The 23,207-nt window shown below is 38.1% G+C and overlaps 1 protein-coding gene across 2 annotated transcripts in view; it reads right to left on the reverse strand.

Annotated features, from left to right (window-relative positions):
• klhl4 (kelch-like family member 4) overlaps positions 1-23,207 on the reverse strand; it is a 117,830-nt gene that overhangs the window by 50,323 nt on the left and 44,300 nt on the right. Inside the window, exon 1 of one of the 2 annotated variants that reach the window (XM_066714786.1) lies at positions 1,097-2,067. The exons of the other annotated variant lie outside the window; for it this stretch is intronic. Within the exon in view, the coding sequence (XP_066570883.1) occupies positions 1,097-1,521 (425 nt within the window). The 5' untranslated portion in view covers positions 1,522-2,067. Of the gene's footprint in view, positions 1-1,096; positions 2,068-23,207 lie in introns of those variants that run through there. 2 annotated transcript variants of the gene reach the window in all.

The following is a 23,207-nucleotide window of genomic DNA, read 5'->3' on the forward strand; positions in this document are numbered from 1 at the left end:
CCTTCACTTGAACTACGTTTATAAATGTCAGCCCCGTAATAAATAATGCATCTGCATGCCTTTTTATTCTTTTCCTGTGGTGCTGAAACCAAACTCTCCTCTGATGTGTAATTGTGATTTTAAGTCAGTGTATAACACTAGCAATATGATATATATATATATATATATATATATATATATATATATATATATATATATATATGCACTTGAATATTTTGCTTTGCTGGCAGCATGTACAAATGAGGTATAAAAAAACAAGGACATAAAATTTGTCCAAGGAAATAAATCAATGACTTATGGAATACCAATAGACAAAAATAGGCATTCATTTATTTATCAGTTAGTTTATTTATTTATGTGTAGATGCTGTATGCTGCTGATATATTATCTGTATATGCAGCTTTTAGCAACTCAGTGGAAGGTTTCAAAGGGTCTCTGGTCTTTTTCCTTTTTTTTAAAGGGCACATAATATGCTATGTATCTGACTCTAGACCTCAGTGCAGCACATATAAACTACCTTCAGGTCTGAAATTGTTGCAATAGAAACATGATCATTAGACTCAGTGGACTTAAAAATGCTCGCTTCAAAGTGATTTAGAATCTTGGGCATAATGGAATTCAGTCGTAGCATACATTATTTACCGCACGGACAAATAAGACCATTAATTGTATAATCTGCCATTACCATATGCTCTCTAATGATATTATTTATAATTCAATAAGCTAAAACAAAGCAGTGCCTTTCTGTATGACCGAAGATATATATACCATTACATTGTTAAGTCTCACCACAGATTTGTACCTAATTTCACATAATTTGACAGAATTATATTTGAGCTTTTTTGTATTTTTTTTTTAATCTTTTTATTTCTGCTGCTCACCGTCTACTCTGTAATACATTCAACAACAACAACCAAAAATCCATGCTCAATAGCACGTCAAATTTATGTGCGGTGTACTCACACACTTTGAGGAAATTCTTAGTAATTAAGCCCAATCAACATCACTAGAATTTCAGCGTGCCGGGAACGAGGCACCGCTGTCTGGAATCCCGTTACGATCCCTGTGCTTCAGCAAATTCCCTCTCTGCCCATACCTTTCTCTTGCCTCCTCCTCCGAAGGGTCCTCCGACGTGGTTTTTACATCCTCTTTCCCGTTTTTGGCATCGTCTTTCCTGGCGTTTTCCGGCGAGCCGATTTTAGGCAGCTCTTCGTTCACCTGCAGGTGTTCGATGATGTTCTGCGGGTGCCATGATTGATTAGCAGGTCTGGCGTAGACTGGTGTGGGTCCCGGAGTTGGTGCCAGAATGCTGTGCACTGGGCTGCCGCTCTTGCGGAGCCCACTCCTGTCCCGAGAATGACTCTTTAACCTGTTCTGAACTGGCGTGCCCCGATGCTCAAATCCCTCCTGCTGGATGTAGCTCCCGCTGCCTGCTGAACTCTGCGAGGAATGACTGAACCACCTCCAGCGCAGCCTCAAGATCTGCTTCACATCAAACTCTTTCTTCCCCGACACTGACATGTTGGGGATTTGTTGTTTGTTGGGTTGGTATTTTAAGGCAATCAAGAGCAAAAAGGAATCCAAAAAATGAAGGCAATGAGTCTCTCTCCTCTCTCTCTTTCTCTTTTCCCCTTCCTCTCTCTACCACTGTGTGCCTGCTGTAGGAGGATGTACAGTCTCTGCTCTTCGTGTGCCTAGGCTGCTTCCGACACAATTCCTCAGCCTCTCGCTCTGAGCTCCTCTCAGAGACCAGCTTGCGCACATGCACAGTACACAGAGAGAACCTAGAGGAACAAGCTGTACTCCCAGAGCTGTGCTCCCAGAGCCGTGCACCGTCTCCACGCGGCGATGATGCTGTGCTGCTCCTAACAGTGGAGATGGGCTACCATACTGACAGGATGATGAGGTCAGACCTTAAACAAGTAAATCAGCTTAGCAAAGGAAGGCGGCAACCAACAACACTCCCCTCAGCAGCTGGGTCTTCTGTACACTCTCTCTCTCACTCTCTCTCTCTCTCTCATTCGCTCTCCCTCTTTCCTTTTCTTCCACACTAGCAGTCACACATACAAACACATGCACGCGCCTGCATACATATATGTGTCTGCCTTCACGGACTTCCTACCACGGTCCCAAGTCTGACAGGCTCCCATGGGATGCAGGGGCTGTTTCTCACAATGCAGGAAACCATGCAGAAAAATGATATCCCCAGCCCCCGAGATCCCCCGGGAATCTCATGACAAGCAGAGAATTAATGAACTTCCAAGAAGACTAGGATGTGCTGTTTGGCTTATTTCTTTTTTTTAATTATACCACTTAACATCAGGGGCCTTGCAAGAGAAAAAAAGAAAAGAAAATATATTTTTTTGTGCCTACATAATGTTTACAAGCTTTATATTTTCTTTGTCCTGTTTGCTCAATAAAGGGGAAAATCTACCTCAGTAGGAGAATTAGTAAGAGTTAAATCTGTGAAGGAAATACTACATCACTCACATTCCTAAAGCGTTCAGCTTTCTTTCTTTGTTTCACCGCACGCAGTCAATCTTTTGTTATTCGAAAATGAGCATTGTTTTTTTCTCTGTTGTAACAGGGGAAAATGTTTTTCTCAATATGACACGTCATTTTAAAAATCAGCACAGCTAGCTGCTGCTTTTAACCCTTCAGTCTCATTGTGTATCACTTTATTGCATGAGTAAGATGGACCAAATGGCTTTGTCTTTCATCTGTAACATTTTTTATGTTCTTAACTTAAAATCTAACTTACCTAATCCTTTCAAATTGTATATTGTCATAATAGCAGTAGTTATTTTGTCTGAGTTGACTGAGTTAATCAAGTGATGCAGGTTAATGTATATATTTAAGGATGTGTTGGTCGTTTATGAAATAGGAAATTGAGGACAGATGAACGGCAATGTTTTGGCATTTATTACATACAGCAGGATCTCATTTAAAATTCCTTTTGTTGTGGTGTTCGACAGCAGTGTTCCAGGAACCTATCAAAGCACCTGGAAAGATTAAATAAATAATCAGGCTTCTGTTGATGTACAGTTGAATAAAGGAAGTCCACAGTCATTCTATCAAACTTTACAACGTATGTACGATTCCTGTAAAAGTGCATTTTTGTGTGTGCTGTGTTTACAGGGGCCCATTGTACAGGTGAACGGCTTGCTTTCTTTTTCATGTATGAATCTATTACCCACACGTTGACTTCAAATGGCTGTGTTGCAGGGTTGAAAGACAGCTTTCAACACAGGTGTTTTCCTGGAAACTTTCATGTGACTTCCCTCAGTGACAAAGGCGAGGACAGGCAAGGGACAAAAGACAATGTCAAAGTCAACGTCGTGAGCGCCATAGTTCACTCAACACAACTGAAGTGAGAGTGAACTCATTGAAATGTACTGATGGGCAGCTGTTCAAGCCCAGCACCATGGATGATCTCACCCAAAGTCCCTTTACAAGCAAGCCTGCGAATACATATATAAAGCTAGCCTTTCACTCTTCGTGACAGGTGTGTATTAATGCACTGTGTAAAGACAGGTTTAAGCGAGGTCTCCAGATATGGTATGCTAATACAGGGGGAAATGTATGATGTGATCCAAATCAGCAGCCTCATTGATATTCCTCCACGACTAAGCGCACAGAGACAGCAGCGGCCCAGTGGGATAGTGTCAGACTCAGTGATTATTCAGATAAGGCTGGGCCCTTATTTTTTATTTTTTTTGCAAAGAGCAATACCTGCAAGGAGATAAGGCACCAGGCGGGGGACTGTGCTCTGCTGGAATCAGAATTACTCGTGAAGAAAGAATTCAATACACCTGGGGGCCCGTTTCTTGTGGTTGTCAGCTATATGGAGTGCAAAGCCACTCAAATATATTTATCAAGGAACAGTCTACAACGGGAAAGTGAGCAAAGGCGCACACGAAGAGATATGGGACACCAGATCACGGCTCCTTTGAGTTAAAAGCCACGGCACACAAGCTAATATCGGGCCCTTTGCTAGGTAAGTTTTATACACATAAGAAAGGAGCTCTGTTGGATATAATTTGATTTCATGCATAGAGACTACAGTACCAAGTACAGGCCATTTTAGTTTCAAGCATCTGACTAAAGCATTAAGATCATGTAGCTATATTGCATTTAATCACTCAACATCCCTTTGTATTGATTTTGAAATATTACCAGTATTTTACAATGAATCACAGGCAGTTACCGTTTATGCACTTCAGTGGAGCTGCCTAAGGGTTTTTATGCCATGCAATATATCAGCCTGTAGTGTATTTCCTACTTTGTCAATCCAAATCAGGATAATAGATTTGCAAAAAAAAGAGAAAAAAAAGAGAGAGAGAGAGAAATGTTATAGATTTATATGATGCGTCAGAAAGATCAGAGATAGAGGACATAATCATGATTGGCACATCTGTAAAGAATATAATAATACTTGTAGCCCAGCGTAAAAATTGTTTTTCACAGATTAATTACAAAGCAAGTAATTTTTACGAATGTAATCATTGTCGCTTACATATGCACTATGTATATGATCCATGCAGCTGTGGTCCCTGTGCTTCTAGGTAACAACTGTTGATGATAAAATGTTTTTTCAATGAAGTCCTGGGGCCAGATTAAATCAAAACTTTGACCCACCCGCTAATAGCAAACTACAAACCTGTATATCATAGCGGTGACATATCTGATTAGAAGAAAGTGGCATCTTCCTGAAACTGCAGCCGCAACTGAGTACTGCTCTGTAGTTTTCTATTAGCGGGTGGGTCAAAGTTTTGATTTAATCCGGCCCCTAGTCCAAATTCACTTTGACCTGCGTGGAAATCACGAATCATGGTTTATTTTATTGTGAGAGAGCACTTTTATTGAAAAAAATGCTAGACTGTTTGTTTTAATGGGGATTTTATTTTACTGATCCTGTGAATGTGGGAAACAAATATTATATATATTATTTCAATGTAACCAACATTATGTTGTATATTAAATTGACCAGAAAAATATGGATTCCTTAAAGTCTGTTAATGTCTGTCATTTGTGAGGCTGAAGCATACCAAGCACAGAAACTGCATTTGCTTTCTAATACAAAGCTTCAGAGACAGGCCTTGATTTTTATATATATATAATGAAATTATTTTCTTATCAGTAGTTTCCTGCTATATTTAAGGCACTTGAAGTTCCTCTGCCACTGATAGGGTGAATGATTTATTAATGTGCTGTGCCTTGAGTCAAGATATCCTACTGTCAAGATTTTAAACTGTGAAAACATTTATATTTTCACATAATGCTTCCCCTTGTGAACCATTGCCAAGTTAGGGAATCGTTACTTTCTGTGTGAATTCTAGGTGGATGGGGGCGGGGAGAGCCGTGCACTCATGTTAAAATCCCTGTCTCTTTATAAGAACCAGTAGATGGCAGAAACAAACAGTGAATTTAAGAATATATATAGAGAGTGTATATATTTATACCTGAATACCTGCAGCTTCAATATCAAGAACTCTCAGATACAAGGAAACTGGTCTTAAAATGAACCTAAGTAAAAGAAAGTCATGTTTTACAGCTTTGCAGTAGATCAACGGATATTCAAAGAAGTTATGTCTACCTTGGACAACAAATCAGTGCAGATGGAGATATTATGGAAGAAATCAAAATAGTAAAAATGGGATGGAGTGGATTTGGAAGAAACCACACACTGTTGAAAGGAAATCTACCTGCTTGCCTGAAGAGAAAAGTATTTGATCTATGCATACGACCAGTGCTCACTTATGGCTGTGAAACTTGATCACTTAACTTAAAAATGTTACAGAAACTGCAGGCAACACAAGAAAGCATGGAGAGATGAATGCTTGGAATAACAAGAAGAGATGAATGGATCCGAGAACAAACCAAAATATGTGACATCATTGAAAGAGTGAAAATGTTAAAATGGCAATGGGCCGGACACACTGCAAGAAGAACAGATCAGAGATGGACAAAGGATACTAATGGATACTAAGAGATGAGAAAAGATCTAGAAGACGACCACTAAAATGGGAAGATGAAATCATAAACTCTGCAGGCGTGACATGGAAAAGAGAAGTGGTAGATCGTGGAAACATCTTGGGCAGTGGATTGATATGGGCTAATGGTATTGGTAATGGTGATATACCGTTAATAATAATGATACAACTTTAATTGTTTGTTTGTTTGTTTGTTGTTATTTTAATTTTATCTCAGCCATCATATGTAAATCTCAGTAGTTTAGAACTATAAAGCACTTTATTTATTTTTTTTAATTTTGGAAGCATTGTCATTTAATGTATATTTCTTTCATAGATATAGTGGCTCTCAGAGTATTCACCCCCCAGGACTTTGAAAATGTCCATCATGTCAAAATGAAAAATAAATGCAAATTGTTCTAAATTAATTACAAATACAAATCAGAAAATAACTGAATGCATAAGTAATCACCCCCTTCAGTCAATATTTGGTAGAGGCACCTTTGGTAGCAATTACAGCCCTGAGTCTATGTGGATACGTTTCTACCAGCTTTGCCCATCTGGACACAGCAATATTTGTCCATTCTTCCTTGCAAAATTGCTCAAGCTCCATCAAGTTGGATGGGGACCTTTGGTGAACAGCAATTTTCAACTCTTTCCACATATTCTCATGGGCTTTGACAGGGACACTCCAGAACATTGACCTTTCTGTTTTTAAGCCACTCCAGTGTGGGTTTTGCTGTATGTTTGGGGTCATTGTCCTGCTGGAAGATTAATCTTCTCCCAAGTCCCAGGTCTCTTGCAGACTCCAGCAGGTTTTCTTCCAGGATTTCTCTGTACTTTACTGCATCCATTTTGCCCGCTATCTTTACAAGGTTTCCTGGCCCTTACACAGAGAGGTATCCCCATAGCATGATGCTGCCACCACCATGCTTCACGGTAAGGATGGTGATTACTTTTGAGAGCCACTGTATACTCTGAGCTAAGAAAGAAATTGTCACATGAAGTAAATAAAGCTTTACAGTGTTTAATATCAGCTGAAAAATATGTCATTGGAGCTTTCTTAATAGATAACAAGAGACCATTGCAGACTGAAGGATTATTTGACAGAATTTCCCAGGAAAGTAGGAGTTGCCCTGCATAACTTTATGGGACTGACAGTCTAAGCCAGACTCTGTGAATGAAAACAGAATAACAATGCCATGGAAATTGAAAACAGCCTGTGTTTAGGGGAACAATCATTTTGAAAAAGAGCTGAAATCAAGTTTCTTTGTTTGGCAGCTGCCAAAATTAACAACAGTGACTGGAGGTTAACATCAATGTCAGAAAGATGTGATATTCCAGGATTGTGACACAGCTGCCTATTAGCTCAAGCTTAACAGACAAATGAAAATGTAAATGGGACACAACCACGTACAGAGCAGAAAACCTTAAAACCCCCTTTTTAATTTTTTTAAAATTTAAAACCCCAGAGTTTTCCAATCTCTGTCATGAAATATCTATTTATTTTTCATCAACAGTGTAGAGATCACAACGTGTGTTATTATTTATTTATTCATGCTGGGCCATATGTATAATGCATTATATAGCTGTATTTGAATATAACCTTATGTACTTATAGGAGATTCAAATTCTGTCACTGTTATTCTAAACATAATAAAATATAAATGATACACACACAAAAAATGCCATTTTTTATTTTATCATTGAAATTAGTTAGAATACACTTTACAAGCATTCTCTGATTCCTCAATCCAACTACCATTCATTTTCCCAACTTCCCAATAGTACAGTAAGTTAAAGATCCCTTGTTGAACTCCTGGCTGTTGGCAATTGATCTACCACCAGGCATTCATAACAATGGCAACTTCATAGGTATTCTTTATTTCTGTTGATTATTTCTCTCTAAAAGGGGTACAAAATGTTCCCAGAAAATAAACATCATATTCCTTTTATGTTTTACCTACAATCATTTCAGAGACCAAAATAAGTATTCAAAGCTCCATTTATTCCCCATCAGTTTTCTTGTTTCCATTTCTCCCTAGACAAATCAAACCTGAACTAAAGCAATTTCCTGTGCAATACAAAGTTGTACAGAAGATCAGTGTAAAGCACTTTACCAAGCTGGCTTCATGGAAAATGGAAGGGGAATAATTTTCATCTTGTGCTGAAAGAGGAGGTTTCAATGAGCAAAAAAAAAAAGCACTACCCCTTTGTAAGACATAGCTCTGCAGTTTTACTTCAACAGCTCCAAGCTACCATTCTTCCAACAGTCATAGTGCTTTAATTGCAGTTTGGTGAACAGCTTGGGTACAACAGCAAGTGTGAGAAAAAAACTCTTTGATTGGAAACGGTGAAGAGAACATTTTGTGTGAACGTACTGCCAGCCTAGATTTGTAGGCCAAACACCTTGCTGCGAAATACTGTATGTACGTTTTAAGTGTGTTCTTGTAAGGTATTCTGGTATCCTGAACAGAGATGCTTAGTAATCCATGCCTGAAGCCAACCTTTGGTATCACACCTCCCCTGCAGTGTGTAGGTGGATGTGCTGAGCTTTACACACTGCGAGAGTCTCGCTTTGCAGTCTGATCTTGGAAAGAAAAAGCTCAGGAAGGAGGCTTGCCAAAGCATTGTTTGTTTGTTTTGTGTTTTGTAGGTGGGGGGCCATAAGGTGGTTGCCATTACCAGATGGAATAAGTGAGTAACAGACTAACAGGGGCACTCATTCAAGACTATCACTAGTTATAAATCAGCTGTTTGAGATTCTTGGTAAGTATGAGACATGAAGTCATATCTGTATTCCTCCTGGGTTGTCTGCATTTTAAATCACTTACATGTTTGCTTTCAGTATAATTGCATGATTGCATATGTGTTTTGTGGACTTTTTCTTTTGCACTATGTAACAGTTCCCTAATTTATGATCCTGTCCTGTTTTTGAATGAGAGTCACCCTGGGTAAATTGAGTTTGTAGAGCAATAACCAACATTTTCAAAAAAATATTATTAGTTTTCTATATAAGGTCTTATGGAGATTGGGAAATTTACAAGAATGAAAAAATGTCATCTTGACAAATAACTTTGACGGAATTGGTTTTGGAAGTCTAGGAGCTGGATTACATCAACTATTATTATTAATAATAACGACAACAACTTTGGTCTACCAAATATATTTATTTAACAATTAAGCTGTCACTGAGTACAGGTTTATAGTTTTCTATTTGCATGTGAATCAAAGTTTTGTTTTGATCTGTAAGATTTCCTATATATAAGAAGTAGATCTATTATTATTGTGTAACCATTCATATATATATATATATATATATATATATATATATATAAATACAGTTCATGTTAATGTTAGGACATCAAATTGGTTACATTTGATCTGTTATAATACATTATTTGAAATAGATGCTTAGTCTGCCTGGCTCTCATCCTCCGTTTCAGGTAACAAAAAGTGTTTTGCAATATTACTTTTACTTTTACTAAGACATAATATGAGTGTTTAATCAGGGTGGTTAACATCATGTGAAAGGATAATATATACAGAACCACGGAATGTAATGAGCTACTGTACTGCAGAAAAAACTAATGAAATGACTTCAGCTTTCAGTCCCATTCACTGCTGTGAATTTTCATCTACAGTATGATGGTTGTGTGACATCAGTTATGATGCACAATGACTTCAGGACCTGGAAATTAGACTTGTGTGAAACTGAGACTCTACAACCCTGCCACAGCTTTCAAGTGCTTGCAAGATCAGAGACCATGCTGTCCCTCAAGTAATTCCAACCTTGCCACTTGTGAAAACACACATCGACCAGGGAGGCATCAATATATGTCAGGTGGCATTTGCAATGCGAAGCACTTGTCACCAGTGTGTGGCTAGGGGAACTGTCCCATTGTCCAGAATGAATAGTTCACAAAGGGCAACGGTGAGATGAAATGTAGAACAGACAAGAAATGGCAGTGAATTATGGATTTCCAGAGGACTGAATAATTTTCTCAATTGAGCCACATCACCAAGATAGATTACCAGCCAAGGACTCAGATTTAAATGATCCTGGATGGGAATGTGTTTGGAATTAATAGCAGCTAGACGATGCATTGGGTTGTGGTTGCTTTTATTTATTTTTTAGAGTGGCGTGTATAGGTTGAAGTGAATGACCTCAGAGGAAGGTCAATTTGATCATGGTGGGAAATTATTATAATGGTCTGCTGCCTTCTGCAGGATAATGTTGTTTTGCAGCCAAGCTTTTGGCAGCAGCGAGATTGATTTGGTGTTCTTATCAAGACAAGAGTAGTCTCTGTCACACAACACCCAGCTAATTAAGGAGCATTAAACAAAGAGACAGGGGGAAATGGGAAACAAATTGCATTTCTTCACCCCAAATGTTACTTTGCCATATCTTTTTCACCTCTCTGAGTGCAACAGTAATCAGGCATTAAGTGGCTTTGTGCGACAATAAGTGTCGTAAACAGTTCTGACAAACAAAAGCACGGAGAAGGATTGAACAAATTAATTTCTTATCACAGTCTGGTAGTTGGCAGTTCTATATAATTAATGAAAAATTAAAATTGAAAACACTGAAGTAAAGGCAGTGTAAGTAGAACACTTTTCACATTTTCTGCAAACTGTTGAACTTTAACACCAAAATGCCAACTGAAAAGTGTGTCTTCCTCAAATGATGGCACGTCTGTCAATGTTATTTGCAACTAATCAAGTATTTGAAACTGCATTGGTTAATGATTTATCTGTTATACTGTCATAACATTCCTATAAAGTATTAGTAATTGATTCCGCAATATATGAACTTACAGTATATTTGGGCAGAAGGCATCCCATAAACAAAAATACAATGATCCCATGTAATCTTCTGTGTGCACGACTTTAGTGATGGTGCTTTCTCTCTGAGGCACTGAATGAACAATAAACACTGATTCTGTGATGTGGGCTTTGTAATGTATACCATTTGTTAATGCACCCTCACATACACAGTTACGAATACATATCTCAAAGTCTTCATAATACCAAATTTGAGCTTATAAAATCCCAAGTGCACCGTTGACGTGGAAAAAAAAACCCAAAAGAATCTACATTGCAATGAAGCAAATAAAGCCGTGAAATGGTTGATGTGGCGGCACTGTTTTGTGGTCTCCTGTGTACAGAATTACATATAATGCCCTCAATCTTCCTCCTGTTCGGCAGGATACCCTACTAATAGACAGTTTACTGTTTCTGAAACACACTCAAGTGAAACGTTTTTTTTACATTGAGCCATCAAAGTTTCAAGGGAGCTCTAAACTGTTCAATTCCCGTGGCTGTCGAGCCTATCAAAGGAGAAGCAGAGTATAGAACGCAGCTAAGGTGAAGTATGTGATACGATGACAGCAGTCCTGACATAAATGACAAATTTGCCAAATCGTTGTGGAAATGCTCTGTGATTACAACTTTATCATTGTAATAAAAAAATAGTGTTCCCTTTTCCTTAATTTCAATATAAGTTCCTATTACTAACAAATAATAAGTCCTGAAAGCTATTGCGTATCATCGAGAGAATAGCTATATTGCACCCGTCGAGCCCCATTACAACATAATGCCAAATTCTGCATAAAATTCAGAAATTGGTTTGCCACCGAAATATTGTAGCAACTTGTAGTTCCACAGAACCCACAAAAAAGGCACTATATCTAAATATACACACAAACTAACACATAATGCAGGTAAACACATTACTTGGTTAAATATATCGAAGGACTGGGGATAAAATAAAAAAAATGCATACATTGTTTTCATTGAAATCCTTAAAATTTTGCAGCATATTTTTTGTGTTATATATGAAAAAAACGTGATTGCATTTCCTGCATACCTCTTGTGCCATATTTGTATTGTGTCCTATTGTAGCATGACTCATTGTAGAGTGCTTGGAGATGGTGCTCAGCATGAAAAGGCAATCCAAAAAATGAAAAGCTATTGACTGAGAAGGAGTAACTTATGAGGAGTAAAGCACAAGTCATGCGTACTAGAGCTGCAGAATTAGTTCCTTGTAATGGCAGTGTTTTCACAGCTATGAAGAACCTGCTTTTGACAGGGCTTTGGTTAAAGGGTTTATCTTATAGCTGGGGAATTTGGGCAACTTTAGATCTTTTTTTCCTACTGAAAGTTTTGATAAAAAGGGCAACTGCACACAGAAGATATTTTAATTTTGGTTCATTTTTCATTTATCTTCACAAGTTCCTAAAATCAAAAGCCCTCCAGTACCATATGCCTCCACTGAGCTCCACTGCATCCCTCCCAGCGGCATCCTTGCTCCGGTTCCCTCCCTCGAGTGCTGATTATGTTCAGCCATTGAATGACTTCTTCAATGGAGCTAGGAGTACTAAGCTGAGCTAAACTCATCCGGTCACCATTGGCTATCAGAGACAGGTTTTCCAACATATCTCTGTAAAAAGGAAAGAAGTAGCAAGAGACTAAAGTTTAATGTTCCAGGTTGGTTCCCAGTTACAAAAATAAACGTACTTACATAAAACTAGTTGAACTTTCTCTCAAACCAGGTGCTCTGAATATCATGGAGTGCCATTAAGGTAATACAATTGTGCACAGGCACTGTACTCCATTAAATGCCATTACTTCAGATACTGCAGGTGCTTTTACACTGCATGTTAAGTTCACTCACAGGTCCCACGTTTTTATGCTCTATCCAAATTACCTCTTGCAAAGTGATGCATGATACTTTTAATCCTGTTTGTGTGGCAGTTTAGACTGAGAAGGATTTCTGGACTTTATCATATATAAATATATATATATATATATATATATTATATTTCCTTTATTAAAATAACACCCTTTTTTATGCATAGTGTTCACTTATAGGTTTAATGCATTTTAGTACTTCACAGTATAGCTATGTGCATGACTGCAGAATACAGCTCATGCTTTGACAAAATGATTGCTTAATGCAATATATTTTTGATACTGTGCTCTGCCATATATTTCTCCTGGAAGTTATCCTCAGTTTTGTATACTGATTTAATCAGGGTGTCAGTGGAATATCACATTAAACAGGGATTTTAGTTCACACACATATCAAACTGTCTCTGATCAGAAATACCCTGAAATCTACAGGGGCCTAGTTAATAAAAATGTTTACAGTTTGTGAATGTCCCAGAAAAACAGTAAGTTGCTGTTTGGGACTGATTCAAAGATGGCCTGAGGTCATTCACACAGCCCTTTTTGAAATTTGGCCCTTATACATATTCATAATAAGCACATTAGTCTTCTACTGACAACAAAGCTTTTGAATTGAATTACACTTGTTTCTAGGTGACAAATTCAAGTGAAAAGTGCCTATGTTGTCCACAAGCACAGTTAACCCTGCAGTCTCACTGTCAATCTGTCTGCGGTTTCTAACTGAATTGTGGGGTGAAGAAAAGGCATTTCATATGTTGAAACACACACAATTCTCATTCAGTGCTTTTGAAGCAATTAACACATTTCAGGTTGCAGTTTGGTTGTATTTTGTTTCTGACAAAGACCATTTGAGAAAAAATTTGTAAAAAAAGTTTTTCCCCCGACCACATAGAGTCATTAATGTTCAGTGTTTGCTGTCTGCACATATCATGGGTTCCTCTCTGCAACCATACATATCAAGTCCACCTCTATTATTTTGAATGCATATACACAGTATTTTGTGTTAGATCATTTTTTAATTTAACTGAAACTGTTTATTCCTTGTATTTTCTTATTATGTATGGATATTTCTGCTCTTCAATATAGGTCAATTTATAACATTGTTTGGTAATGTTTTGACAATTCCCCCTGGAGTCTACAAATGTATGCTACCACACCATCACTTTGTTCTGTGTTGACTTTATTGCAGCATTGCCACAGGCTCACTTGGTTAGCTGGGTAGGTGTGCGGACAGTCTGTTTAATCGAGTTATGCTGACGACAGGCGAGTCTCACTTTACAAGAGTTCACAGCCTGTGTAGGGAAGCTACAGTTGTGCCCTACTTTATAGGATGCCATTGTTTAACAATTTACCAAATTCAGATGTGAGCCTGTGGTTTTAACAGCACTGTGCACAGATGTCTTATCTTATTCACGACGGGTTTGCCATGGTCATGGGCGCCAGACGACTAGAGTATCATCATGGGTCCCACTAATGAGTTATTGTTGTTTTCGTTGTTAAGTGTGTGGAATACTTATGAAAGGCCGTGTCTCAAAGTTAATGCGGTTAGAGTGACAGTTAGTGGTCTGTGAAATTTCTGATTATCCACAGCATAGTGGGAAACCAGTGCCTATCTCCATAAACAATGGCATATTGACAGATGTTCGGGACATCCAAGCTGTTCCACCAGGTGTCTGGATAATACAGATTGCTTGGTCTGCAGGACAAGCAGGTTATGGTTGGTAGAACGCGATGTGTGTGTAATGTCAGAATAGTTCGCCCTCTGTCAGGGGGAAGTAAGTTCACAGCCACTGAATTTTGGCAAGACACATTCAAATTCTTACCGTTCATAACATTACCTAAAACCTATAGGATTAAGGAGCCAGGGCACCAGAGCAGTTGTAATCTTTATGTAGACTTTTTATCACAGAATTCATGTCAAACTTTTTCTGTCCAACAACATCCTCCCACAATCACAATGCATTCTCCCATCGTCACAGTTTCGCACACAGGTTCTCACTGTAATAAAAGGCTCAGGAAACATTTATAGTCCTTTGCTATTAAGTTTACTGGAGTTTTTGTAGAGGAATTTATTGACTGTGAATGCTGTGGGTTTTACAATCGAGTTGGAACAACTGCACAGGCAGTAAATACAGCAGTCTGTTCTTTTTCTTTTCTTTTCCTTCCACCTCCTAAACAAATTGTTCCTTCCCACATACAAAAGAGAGCTGGAAATTTGCCTCCTCTGCATGATTTCTTACTGATAAAGAACGCCCTTGTGATATAATATTAGATTAAGATACTGTGCTGAGTCTTAAAACATTAGATTAAGAAACTGCATTGAGCATCAAGCAGGAACTGAACACTCCATACTAAAGTTAAATTAAGTTTAATAAATGAAATACTTGTTATTTCCATCTATATAATGTAACTGTGTGCAATAAAAGAGATATATAATAATACAAGATTTAATCTAGAGTTTCTAGCATGAAAGCGTGCAAGGTTTATATAATTGCAATACTCTGTTATTTTTCTTGGTGAATCAGGCTGTCTTTATTTTTTCTGATTTAGTGTCAGATATGGATTTAATTCCTTACCTAGAGTTACCCAACAAAAGCCATTTTTTCAAATGCATTTCTCAGCTATCTTATACATGGATCCCTTCTAGAAAACAGGCTAATGCTGATAAATCCATTGCTATTACAAGTAAAATGTTTCAACATCAGGCTACCTGATGCGAGTGTTATTTCCTGTTATCTTATACCTGCACAATTGTGCTTTAACAGAAACAATAAACCCATTAGGGTTTCTGTGGTGTCTAATCAGTTTGCCAGCAGTGCCCCACTTCAGTCCAACAGATGGCTGTTAAAAGCTTTTCAAAATGAGGCAAAACAAATACAAGGCCATAACAATATTATGATGATAATATCATTATTGCCTTTAAGCATGCATCCAGATTGACCTTTCCCTTTATCTAAATGTCTTCTTTCTATTTACTGCAGAGTTAGTGAACTCAATCATTGTGCCAGTTCCCGCATGATCAGCTTATTAATATTCTTAAGCTGCAGATCGGTCAGCACTTTGCAAGCTTATCCAAAAAGGTGGAGTTGCTTTTCTCATGTGATTTGTGACCATGTGACCATGTTTTAATAGCACCACTCCATTGTGCCTGCATTTGCTTGTTGTCATCTTCTATATAATTGTGTGTGTGTCTTATAATATGAATTCACATATTCATAACTATTATCATTATTACATTCCATGACTCTACTTGTAAAAGGCAGAAGTACAAAGCCATGTTGCTAGACTAAGTTTCTATCATTAAACAATTGCAGTCCGTAGCGACACAAAAATAACCTTGGAGAAAGCTAACTCTCACGCTGCAAGCTAATTTAGACTGTCTATAATTGCAGTTAAACCAGAAAAGAGTATAACTGAAATTTTAATTACTTCCGCAAACACATTCTAGAGAAATCAAAGGACCCCAATTAACCTTATAAAATAGCGGGAAGGTCAGCTCCTACCTTTAAATAGATTAACTGAAACTATGTTAAAATGTTCTAGGCAATTGAATAGCACATGTTTTCTTCTCTTTCACTCATAGCCAAAGTTACTATCAAAATGGTGAATACTACCTCTCAGTGGGAGCAGCAACATGTGTTTTAGACGTCCACAATTCAAAAGGATATTCCACTCATAAATGTCTCCACTGGGTAATTGGGTATTCCAATTAACTGGGTTTATTTATTTATGTATTTCAATCCTTTTGAGATAAGTAGGGTTTGCCTTTATGGTAGGCAAGTACATTAATCTGATAAAAAATATTTTGTAAATATGGTAGATTGCAAACAATTGCCCTGGACTAGAAAGCTAGACCTGAAAGGCTTGAGAAGTTCCAGTAACGGAAACTACATGTGAGAGTCTGATTAATTTCCTGTACCAGCTGGGATTTGATCTCACAACCTCCTGCTTGCAGGGAAAACAAACTATGCTTCAGCAAAAAGTCGGAATTATGTATAAGCAAGTTACACAGTTAGTGTTTTGCACATAGACACATCCTCTGTCATCTATGGAAAGACTTTGACCTAACCTACATAGGAAAATGATGAGAAAACCGCCCCACTATACCTGGGTATACGAGCAGATCACACACAAAACATTAGGAGTGGGATGAGTTGCCGCTTGCAAGGCCTGATTTTGGTCAAGCAGGGATTCGATTTCACAACCTCCATTTTAAAAGGAGAATAAACTATGCTTTGGCCAAAGGGAAAAACATTCCGCGAAAGGGATTTGTACGGAAGTGAACAGGTGCAAAGGTACTTTATTTCCGCACTTCTGGCAGTTTTGTAAACGATGTCACTGCTGTTTTCTCAGACATGTGTCTGCCCTTTTCTGGCCCTTTTCACTCCCCTGCTGGCAGCCCTTGTTTATCACCTGTCAGTTTCCTAGCTGTGTAGACAGTGACTTTATACATGGGTACATATGCCATTTACCTCTCTGGGCAGTAGGGGTATGCATGACATAATTATGCACAGTGCTGTAGGCATGTGTACATGCATGTATAGGATCATGTAATGGCAAAAATGTAATCTACATTGTTCAATGATACATTTCGTTTTTACTGTTATAAAGCTCACATTGAATGCACACAAACCCTCCGAATGCCTCTCAATACATATCCTTCTGAGCCTCAACTGAATCTAAATGTGTTCTTATCACAGCACTGCATATACTGTTTGTACACTGTTTAAAAGGACTGTTTGTTTTTTAGCATGGTACTAAGAAAATCCCGACTGAGTACAGCTGGGACTTCCTTACATTAATACCTGCGATTATATTAAATAAATGAACGAGCTATACAGTACTGTATCTAGGCATCCAAAACTGTGTTTAGGATGGTTTAGTCACATTTTCTTTGAGAGTTATTAATATCTTCCCATTCTGGCATTGATGGAAATGAGAATTTGCCACAATGTAGCCTTCATCTTAAATTTTGACAGCTGCCTGCTGAACCAAGCATTGCTCTTTTCATTGTAGACAACAACCTCTGTCTTAGCAGCTAAAAATGCTATGATCGTTTGCTTACAACTGAATAGAAACAAATATTAATTGTTGCAATTCAGAGCACACCACTTAATTATGTTAGTCAGCTGAGGTGATAATGCATTGTTCACACTAATGTAATAATACATTTTCCTTGGATTTATTTGTGAACCCCTCACAACTGTATATTTTTGGGGGTGGAACGAGTGTGTTTGGCTTAATGACAAATGACAGTGTCTTTACTTTTGCTATTGAAGTTAACGCGTTAACTTTCACTGATGCTATGAAGCTGGAGACACAATTTAAATGTTTCAGTTTGTATTAATGTCCTACATCATCCTGCAGGAGCAGTGCTGTAAGCTCCCCTCCGGCGCTGCGCCGCGTCAGAACAGAATTAGAAACAATCTTCCATCAGGCCGTTACCATGGCACCATAGAAAATCAAGTCGTCTTTCTTTAAAGTTGATTGTATCTTCCTCATATCACTGGTGACACTTAAATTTAGAAAATGGTTCTTTTTTAAGAAATAAAGACATCAATCTATTATGCCTTTACTGCAGAGAGAGCTGAAACCTATTAAAGCAATGGGCTGTTAGTCCGTTCCAACCCAAAACAGAGCAAATTGGGGGTTATTCACCATCTGATATTAGATATGTCAATATGCAATAAAACTAATTTAAATGCAAAGTTCATCCATTATTAATGTCAATTTCCATTGTTTTCAGTCAGCAGCTGTATCTGTTTAGACTTGTTTGTTGTTTGTTGCTAAAGTGCATGCAAAAGGACAAATATCAAGCAGAAAGAAACACTTATCCAGTTCTGAAATTGTAGAGTTTTTCCCGGTAATAACCTGCACCAAACTTAAGTGGGACACTTCACTAGCATCCAACCTTCACCTACACCCTTATGAAAAAGGTATACCATTAAGTACACTTTAACTACATGTAAGTATACTATAAATACACATTAAGTGTGCTTACCTACTTAATTACCTATACTGTGTTTTCATAAGAGCATGTTCATTTAAAAAAGACATCTTACATTTGAATATAATGGAGCTTTCTATGGGCAGGTTTTAAATATACATTATCAGAAGTGGGTTGGAGTACAAGCCTGAGAGTTAATGGTACCCCAGGAGAGCACCAGGTCTGAATCTTCTCTGGACAGTAAACAATCACTCGATCTGTAGCGATAGAAACTGCCGGGGATGTTTCGATATCTGGAGAACGGTCATGTGTTCTTATCCTGGGGGAGCTTTCTATTATAGAATATGGAGCTAAAAAGATACACTGGACAGAAAATTACTTTAATTTATGGGTGAATCTCTAATTGGTTCAATAAGCCGATACAGAACAGTGTTAGAATAAAGATTTCCCTGCTGGTTGTTAAAATATATGCTTATATTGTACATGCTGTTGCAATAATTAATAGATGTCTTCAGCACAGTGTGAGCAGTAGAAGATTTTTCAATCAAAGCTAGAGTGGACTGATAATACTTCTAATACTTATATATACACTCACCTAAAGGATTATTAGGAACACCATACTAATACTGTGTTTGACCCCAAATTCTGACTCTACCATCTGAATGTCTCAACAGAAATCGAGACTCATCAGACCAGGCAACATTTTTCCAGTCTTCAACTGTCCAATTTTGGTGAGCTTGTGCAAATTGTAGCCTCTTTTTCCTATTTGTAGTGGAGATGAGTGGTACCCGGTGGGGTATTCTGCTGTTGTAGCCCATCCGCCTCAAGGTTGTACGTGTTGTGGCTTCACAAATGCTTTGCGGCATACCTCGGTTGTAACGAGTGGTTATTTCAGTCAAAGTTGCTCTTCTATCAGCTTGAATCAGTCGGCCCATTCTCCTCTGACCTCTAGCATCAACAAGGCATTTTCGCCCACAGGACTGCCGCATACTGGATGTTTTTCCCTTTTCACACCATTCTTTGTAAACCCTAGAAATGGTTGTGCGTGAAAATCCCAGTAACTGAGCAGATTGTGAAATACTCAGACCGGCCCGTCTGGCACCAACAACCATGCCACGCTCAAAATTGCTTAAATCACCTTTCTTTCCCATTCAGACATTCAGTTTGGAGTTCAGGAGATTGTCTTGACCAGGACCACACCCCTAAATGCATTGAAGCAACTGCCATGTGATTGGTTGGTTAGATAATTGCATTAATGAGAAATTGAACAGGTGTTCCTAATAATCCTTTAGGTGAGTGTATATATATATATATATATATATATATATATATATATATATATATATATATCCTTTATGGAAACAATGTGTCACGATGTGCTACTAGACAATATATGTATGGGACTATAAGTTTAAAAGTTTTTTAAAAATTTATTTTTATCGGTATAACAGATCTTTCCTGAAGCTCACATAGAGCAGTGCACTTAATTTCTGAAATTTGTATAGCTTTGGTAATTAGTGATTTTTGTTTGGCCTACCAGTTGTTTTATATTATATGCATACATACATATTATATTATAAAAAGGTTTTCAATTACATTATGTAAAATAACCTACATCTGAGAACAGTGTTTGCCAATTGCTCTCACCAATCTTTTGCTTGAGATTCATATATCCTTTTAGCATTTTTCAGTTTAAATTAGGCTTATTACTTTATTTCCCCAATTCATAAAAATGACATCATCTAGCTAAACAGATGTGGCAAAATAATTAGTTTATATTAACTTTGTGAGCTAGTGTATTCGAGCATGACACCAATCATAGTTGCCTCACTTTCCTTAATGGACTTCTAATGTGCATTGTTTTGCTTCTTTCATGTCTAAATATGCACAGCAGTTGTCTACTTGACAGACGTTGAAAAAAAAAGAAAAGCCAAAGAAAAGCTATCTAGCTAATTTAATTTGTCATACTTCACAGCCAACATACCAAAGCAGCATCATAAATCACACGTTATTATAATGATGCAACTTGTGTTGAGTCCGCTCTTTGATTCTTTGCTAGGTTCTTAATTTTGTTCCCTGAGATCATTACCTTGTGTGTGTGTGTGTGAGAGAGAGAGAGATTTACATACATGAAAAATGTCCCTTTCTGTTAAGATATATGATAATCACTGATGCTAACGTGTAATTGGAATTTTTTCATTGAAATTTGCTGTGGTAATGCAAAGAGAATGGCTCCGCAGCATTAGAATTATATGTCATGTAATATTAATATTTCCGTGTCTGTGTCTCAGTTTCATGGAGCATGTTAAGACAAAAGGTCTGTATGTTTCATTATGTACACTAACAAACCAGGATGTTAAAATGAGTAGCCTTGACATAGATAACACAACAGACATGCAACATTTAGAAAAAGAGGAGCAACTTCCAACTTGTATAGCATTTCCCTGTACCTGTGGTAGATGCTTATTAAGATTGTAATATACCAGTTCTGTGGTAGATTTATACAGTTGTACTTATTTGGGTGGCTGCTTGAAGTGACATGGCTGGGTTATGAACACCTCTATCCCAATAGAACGTGTATCCGGATATATCGCAATAAAGCAAAAATGGTTTCCAAAGCTGAAACACAAAGACAAAGAGATTGTTCAGCATTTTTCAGTCTTGTCTGCATGTCTTTTAAAGTTATAATTTTCACAGCTTAAATCCGTTGAATACGTAACAATTTTTAGCTTCATTTAACCCTTTAGTAACCTGTTTTAATGTAAAAACTCCCTTCTCCAAAATGTTTTTAAACTATTTCATAGTTAACATTTCATATTAATTAGCTATCTACATATAGCATAGTTGGCTAAGTGACAAACTGTCCCATGCTTATATTTGCATTTTTTTACAACAATTTGTAAGGATGTGTAATTAAATACGTTTTCTGACACTTATGAAAATAAATGTCTCCCAGTTACAGTGTATTTACATTGTAGTTACTCAGTCACTATATTTGTAGTTACTCATAAGAACAGTGTAATTATGCCCAGTATAGCTACAAAGGTAGCCTCTCGGTGGGCATCCTTACCAGACAATGTGTACTTACATATACCGTTAATTGTTACGCATTAAGTACATTGTAATATTGTATAATTACACTGTTCTTACGACTACTATGTTAATGCACTATAGCTGGGAGACTTATTGTAAAGTGTTTCCTTTTAAACTTTATTGTTCCAGCAAACTTTTATAAAATGACCTTATTTGTCATATATACAGTGAGGGAAAAAAGTATTTGATCCCCTGATGATTGTGTACGTTTGCCCACTGACAAAGAAATGATCAGTCTATAATTTTAATGGTAGGTGTATTTTAACAGTGAGAGACAGAATAACAACAAAAAAATCCAGAAAAACGCATTTCAAAAAAGTTATAAATTGATTTGCATGTTAATGAGGGAAATAAGTATTTGACCCCTTCCACTTAGTACTTGGTGGCAAAACCCTTGTTGGCAATCACAGAGGTCAGACGTTTCTTGTTGTTGGCCACCAGGTTTGCACACATCTCAGGAGGGATTTTGTCCCACTCCTCTTTGCAGATCCTCTCCAAGTCATTAAGGTTTCGAGGCTGACGTTTGGCAACTCGAACCTTCAGCTCCCTCCACAGATTTTCTATGGGATTAAGGTCTGGAGACTGGCTAGGCCACTCCAGGACCTTAATGTGCTTCTTCTTGAGCCACTCCTTTGTTGCCTTGGCTGTGTGTTTTGGGTCATTGTCATGCTGGAATACCCATCCACGACCCATTTTCAATGCCCTGGCTGAGGGAAGGAGGTTCTCACCCAAGATTTGATGGTACATGGCCCCGTCCATCGTCCCTTTGATGCGGTGCAGTTGTCCTGTCCCCTTAGCAGAAAAACACCCACAAAGCATAATGTTTCCACCTCCATGTTTGACGGTGGGGATGGTGTTCTTGGGGTCATTCCTCCTCCTCCAAACACGGCGAGTTGAGTTGATGCCAAAGAGCTCGATTTTGGTCTCATTTGACCACAACACTTTCACCCAGTTCTCCTCTGAATCATTCAGATGTTGGCAAACTTCAGACGGGCCTGTACATGTGCTTTCTTGAGCAGGGGGACCTTGCGGGCGCTGCAGGATTTCAGTCCTTCACGGCGTAGAAGAAATTGTTTTCTTGGTGACTATGGTCCCAGCTGCCTTGGGATCATTAACAAGATCCTCCCGTGTAGTTCTGAACTGATTCCTCACCGTTCTCATGATCATTGAAACTCCACGAGGTGAGATCTTGCATGGAGCCCCAGACCAAGGGAGACACAGTTATTTTGTGTTTCTTCCATTTGCGAATAATCGCACCAACTGTTGTCACCTTCTCACCAAGCTGCTTGGCGATGGTCTTGTAGCCCATTCCAGCCTTGTGTAGGTCTACAATCTAGTCCCTGACATCCTTGGACAGCTCTTTGGTCTTGGCCATGGTGGAGAGTTTGGAATCTGATTGATTGATTGCTTCTGTGGACAGGTGACTTTTATACAGGTAACGAGCTGAGATTAGGAGCACTCCCTTTTTGGTCTGGGGCTCCAAGCAAGATCTCACCTCGTGGAGT

Source organism: Amia ocellicauda, chromosome 10 (assembly GCF_036373705.1).
Source record: "Amia ocellicauda isolate fAmiCal2 chromosome 10, fAmiCal2.hap1, whole genome shotgun sequence".
Classification (NCBI taxonomy): Eukaryota; Metazoa; Chordata; class Actinopteri; order Amiiformes; family Amiidae; genus Amia; species Amia ocellicauda.